This window comes from Onychomys torridus, chromosome X (assembly GCF_903995425.1).
Source record: "Onychomys torridus chromosome X, mOncTor1.1, whole genome shotgun sequence".
Classification (NCBI taxonomy): domain Eukaryota; kingdom Metazoa; phylum Chordata; class Mammalia; order Rodentia; family Cricetidae; genus Onychomys; species Onychomys torridus.
In genome coordinates, this window is record NC_050466.1 from 91,498,161 (window position 1) to 91,502,429 (window position 4,269).

General features: G+C 51.7%; 1 protein-coding gene across 1 annotated transcript in view; it reads left to right on the forward strand.

The window, feature by feature from the left end:
• LOC118574732 (doublesex- and mab-3-related transcription factor C1-like) overlaps nucleotides 1-3,240 on the forward strand; it is a 5,352-nt gene extending 2,112 nt beyond the window's left edge. Inside the window, exons 2-7 of the mRNA XM_036175639.1 lie at nucleotides 475-639; nucleotides 1,071-1,228; nucleotides 1,355-1,383; nucleotides 1,888-2,024; nucleotides 2,869-2,986; nucleotides 3,115-3,240. Coding sequence (XP_036031532.1) covers nucleotides 475-639; nucleotides 1,071-1,228; nucleotides 1,355-1,383; nucleotides 1,888-2,024; nucleotides 2,869-2,986; nucleotides 3,115-3,240 — 733 coding nt within the window. The remainder of the gene's footprint in view (nucleotides 1-474; nucleotides 640-1,070; nucleotides 1,229-1,354; nucleotides 1,384-1,887; nucleotides 2,025-2,868; nucleotides 2,987-3,114) is intronic.
• Nucleotides 3,241-4,269: the final 1,029 nt, after the last annotated feature.

Consider the following 4,269-nt stretch of genomic DNA (forward strand, 5'->3'; position numbering starts at 1 on the left):
CAAATCACCGTGGAGAGGCCAAAGTTGTGCCAGGACCCAAGCCAGGTGAGAAACCCGCCTCCTGGTGAGTGTGGTGTCTGTGTTGGGAAGGGGGATGTTAGACTGCCCTTGCACATGGGGTACCGTGGCCATTGGGATACACATGGGGATACAGTGTGGCATTTCTGCTCTCTACCCCAGAACCATGGGACAAAAAGATAAAGTGAGTGTCTCGCCGGGCTGGCCCTCCAACTCGGAATGCAACATGGGGAACAAGACTGGAGCCCCAATGGGAATAGAAGCTGGCCTCAGAGGACCTGCAAATCACCGTGGCAGAGGCCACAGTTGTGCCAGGACCCAAGCCAGGTGAGAAACCCATGTCCTCGTGAGTGTGGTGTCTGTTTTGGGAAGGGGTCAGGCTGCATTAGCACATGGGGATACTGTGGCCATTGGGATACACATGGGATACAGTGGCATTTCTGCACTCTACCCCAGAACCGTGGAACAAAAAGACAAAGCAGATGTCCCCTGCTGGCCCTCCACCTCGGAATGTAACCCAGGGAACAAGACTGGAGCCCCACTGGGAATCGAAGCTGGCCTCAGAGGACCTGGAAATCACCGTGGCAGAGGCCACAGTTGTGGCGCCGGGACCAAAGCCAGGTGAGAAACCTGGTCCTCACACTCTCGGGTCCTCAAGTGTCCCAGATGTGCCACCTCCTCATGAGTGTGCTGAGGCGTAAGTCTAATTAATCTTATCAATAAAAAACCAGAAATCAGGTATCAAGGTAAAATCCTGAAAGAGCATAGAAGCAGGGGAGAAGCCACAGTCGCTTCCTACCTCTCTGGTTCCTCCCACTAAAAGGGCTTAGATCCTCTCTCCTCCCCACCTTATCACTTCCTGTCTCCTCTCTGTACAGACCTCCAGACCTCTATGGTTAACTAGTGGCTAGCTCTGCCCTCTGACTCCAGGCAAGCTGTATTTGTCAGAACACAAACAAAACATCACAGCACAGTATGGCGTCTGGGTTGGGGAGGGGGGTCAGTCCCCCTTTGCCCGTGACTAGCAGGAGTCCTTCAAACCCCTACTGTAGGGAACACAGCGAGGCCCTGCCTGATCTGGGTTCTGAGAAGAAGGTGCATGGTGCACTGCTAAAGAGAAGACAGATTCGACTACCAAGAGCGACAGGGGCTGTCGCCCACAAACCCCTCTGGCAGGGCAAGAAGTCCTCTGCCAAAGCAAGAGGTCACAGTGAGTGCCGTTGGCTGGGGAGGGAGCCTGAGTTTGGTTGGAGGGAAGCACAGCTTGAGTAACAATGTGACCAGCCCTGTCTCAGAATTGCAGTGTGACCTTGGGCAAGTACACCCTGGACCTCAGTGGCCCAGGTGGGAAAGATCATATCAATGGTAGGCAGCACTTGTGTACAGGAAGCAGAGATTTTTTTTTTTTGGAGGGGGTGTTTGAAAAGGTCTATGGTCGTGAGTTCTCAGAATGGTGGTGAGTGTCTTCAGATGAGGCTGGCGAGCAGCCAGAGGGGAGGAATTGGTGGTCTTTTACAGCTGGGAAGGAGAAACTGTGTGCCAGCCTGAAGTCCTGCCCTTCACAAGCCCCCAGGAGGTAAGGAGGATCTGTTGCTAGAGTGGGGGGATCCCACCAGTCACTGTCAAGACCCTTTCAACTGTGTCTTAAAGTCAGGGCTTCCACCTCTAATCGTTCAGCACAATGCTTTGTGACATTGGGAAACATCACTTCTCCTTGGGCCTCAGTCTTCTCAGCGCTAACTGGGTGTGTTATGATTGGAGGAGGGTGCCCTGACATTCTGTGTTCCTGCCCTCAGCCTAAAATTTGCCCAGCCCTCCTCTCCTCCTGGCTGGCCTGGGACCCAATCCCTGTGATCTCTGTCCCTGCAGGAGAGCTCCCAAGGGCCTCCACTCTTCTACTGGCCCCCAGCAGTTTCATCTCCGCCCTACATGACAGTGACCTTGGGGCAGCAATTGATTGTTTCTCCTTCCGTGGAGCTCCATGAGGCTGTTGCCTCATCCAACCCGTGAGTAGAAAGTGACCATGGGGCTGGTTGTGTCATGTCATGGGTCATTGTGTGTCCAGCCCTGGTCTTGCTGCCATAGGTGCAGGAGGAGGGTGAACATGGGATCATGGGAAGGAGGAGGCTGCGTGTCAGACTGTGGGGCAAGGACAGGGGCCTCTCATGATTGGACAGTTTCTACTCCAGAGACTTGGTACAAGTGACTTTATTTTTCCAAGCACCCATTTCCTAGAGGTCATTTTGGCAGAAAACATCCTATACCTCTCACATTGAAGAAAGCACCGGCACAAAGCTTGCCACACAGTGGGCCTTCAACACGTGGGCCCTGTTTCTCTGTATCACTACAGATGGGTGAGATAGAAGGTCCTGGTGAAACCTAGGGACGTGGTGGCGAGGGCCACAGAGGGGCCCATGGCAAAGTCCAGAGGCCAGCAGAGAAAGCCTCCTGGAAGTGGTCCGGCTTGTCCTTCGTGAACTGTGGTGGCTGGACAAAACGCTGGCCAGGCCAGTCCGTGAAAACAGAAGGTCACCATATCTCTTCCATGGCCTTTGCAGATTAAAATGCAAAACACTTTGGTCCCCTGATGTGTTCTTCAACTGGTATCTGGAGAGAATTTTAAAAAAGGCTTTTTACAGATGAATATCTCAGGAAAAATATGTCAGAAGGAGTGTGGGAAGGAAAACAGGCTGGGAGGACAAAGGACATGTCCAAGCCATGGGGTGGGTCTATGGTCCCCACAGTCCTTTTGGAGTCCCACCTTCTGGTATGGCAGAAACTCTGCCAGTCTCTATCTATAGGTGCTACCCACCCACCCAAGTGTTTAATCCCCTCACCTCTTGTTTCCAGAATCTCGGATCTGAGCCCCCTGCCATGTTCCACCATGGAGCATCATCCACCAGAGCAGCAGGTCCCTGCAGAGAAGTTGGGGTTCCGGAAACTTGGGCGGGAGAAGCTAAGTGGATGTGTAGAGCAGACTGCCTAGGGGCTGGGAGTGGGCACTGGAGGCAGCTGAGCACAGAAAGGGCATCTGTGCTTCCGAGAAGAGGTGTTGGCTGCACAGCTCCTGCTCTCCTCACACCTGTTTCTTTGCAGGGCCCCACTACCTCTGACCAGCCCTCGGTTTCTGCGATCTTAGAGTGTCAGGAGACACTGGAGGCTGCCGAGGCCCTGATGACGCTGAAGAACTCTTCTTGGACCTGGCGCCAGACCCACAGCTAACCAGGTAGCTGGCTTCTTGGAAGGGAGCATGAGATGGAGATGGTTGGGAGGTGGAAGGCTCTGTGATAAGTTGATCATAGCTGGGTACCTGGGGTAAGTTGGTGGTTTGCATGACTTTGGGACTGGGTACCCCAGACTTCTGAAGCTGACTTCAGAAAGGGCACTTGAGGATTATTTAGTGAATGCTCTGTCTCTCGAGTTTTGTGCTCAGCAGTAATTGGCTGGTGCCCCGATGTCCAGAGAGAGAAGGAGACCGAGGTCCCCGGGGGGTTGCAGGGACTTGCCCCAGGGCAGGCAGCATATCAACTGGAAGAAATATATATCTGGTCTCGGGGTGGGGGAAATCTCAGTTCAGATGTGCAGCCTGGATTCCTTCTCAAGGTGTATTTTGCCACCAAATCTCAAATGACTCACCCACCCAGAGGGCAAGGACCATATGAGCTGAGAAGGGAATTAAACCTCTAGTGTGTCTGGGAAGCAGGGTTGGACATTGTGAGCCACAGAGGCAAATGGGGCCTAGGAAATGTAAGAGGAAGCCACCCTGGACAGAACTGCTTGGAATGGAAGGGGCAGGATGAAGCTGGAGAGGTGGCTGATCACAGGGGTCTGGCAAGGATGGAAGATGAAACCTGTACCAGGGATTCTTAAATTTTCCTGTCTTGAAACCCCTTTCCAACTGAGAAATGTTTACAGGACCCCAGTGTATAGACACATAGGATAGATATACAAATAGAACATCTACAGACAATAAACTATGAAGATACTTACTTTAATACAAGTCCTTGGTATGCATGTATTAAAGATAAAAACAAACGTCAGTGCCAAGGAAAGGGGTGTGATTGTTTATTTAAACACAAAGAGTTAAATCTTAACTAAAAATTTGACACTGTGGGACATGAAATATCTTCCACATTTTTCAGAGTTGATTGGTACTTTTAATTTATAATTGTCAGTGCCAAGGATGCTGCTTCACATAAACATGGAGTGAAAAAATGGCAGAAGTGTGTTTAGGGCCATTTCTGAAATGTT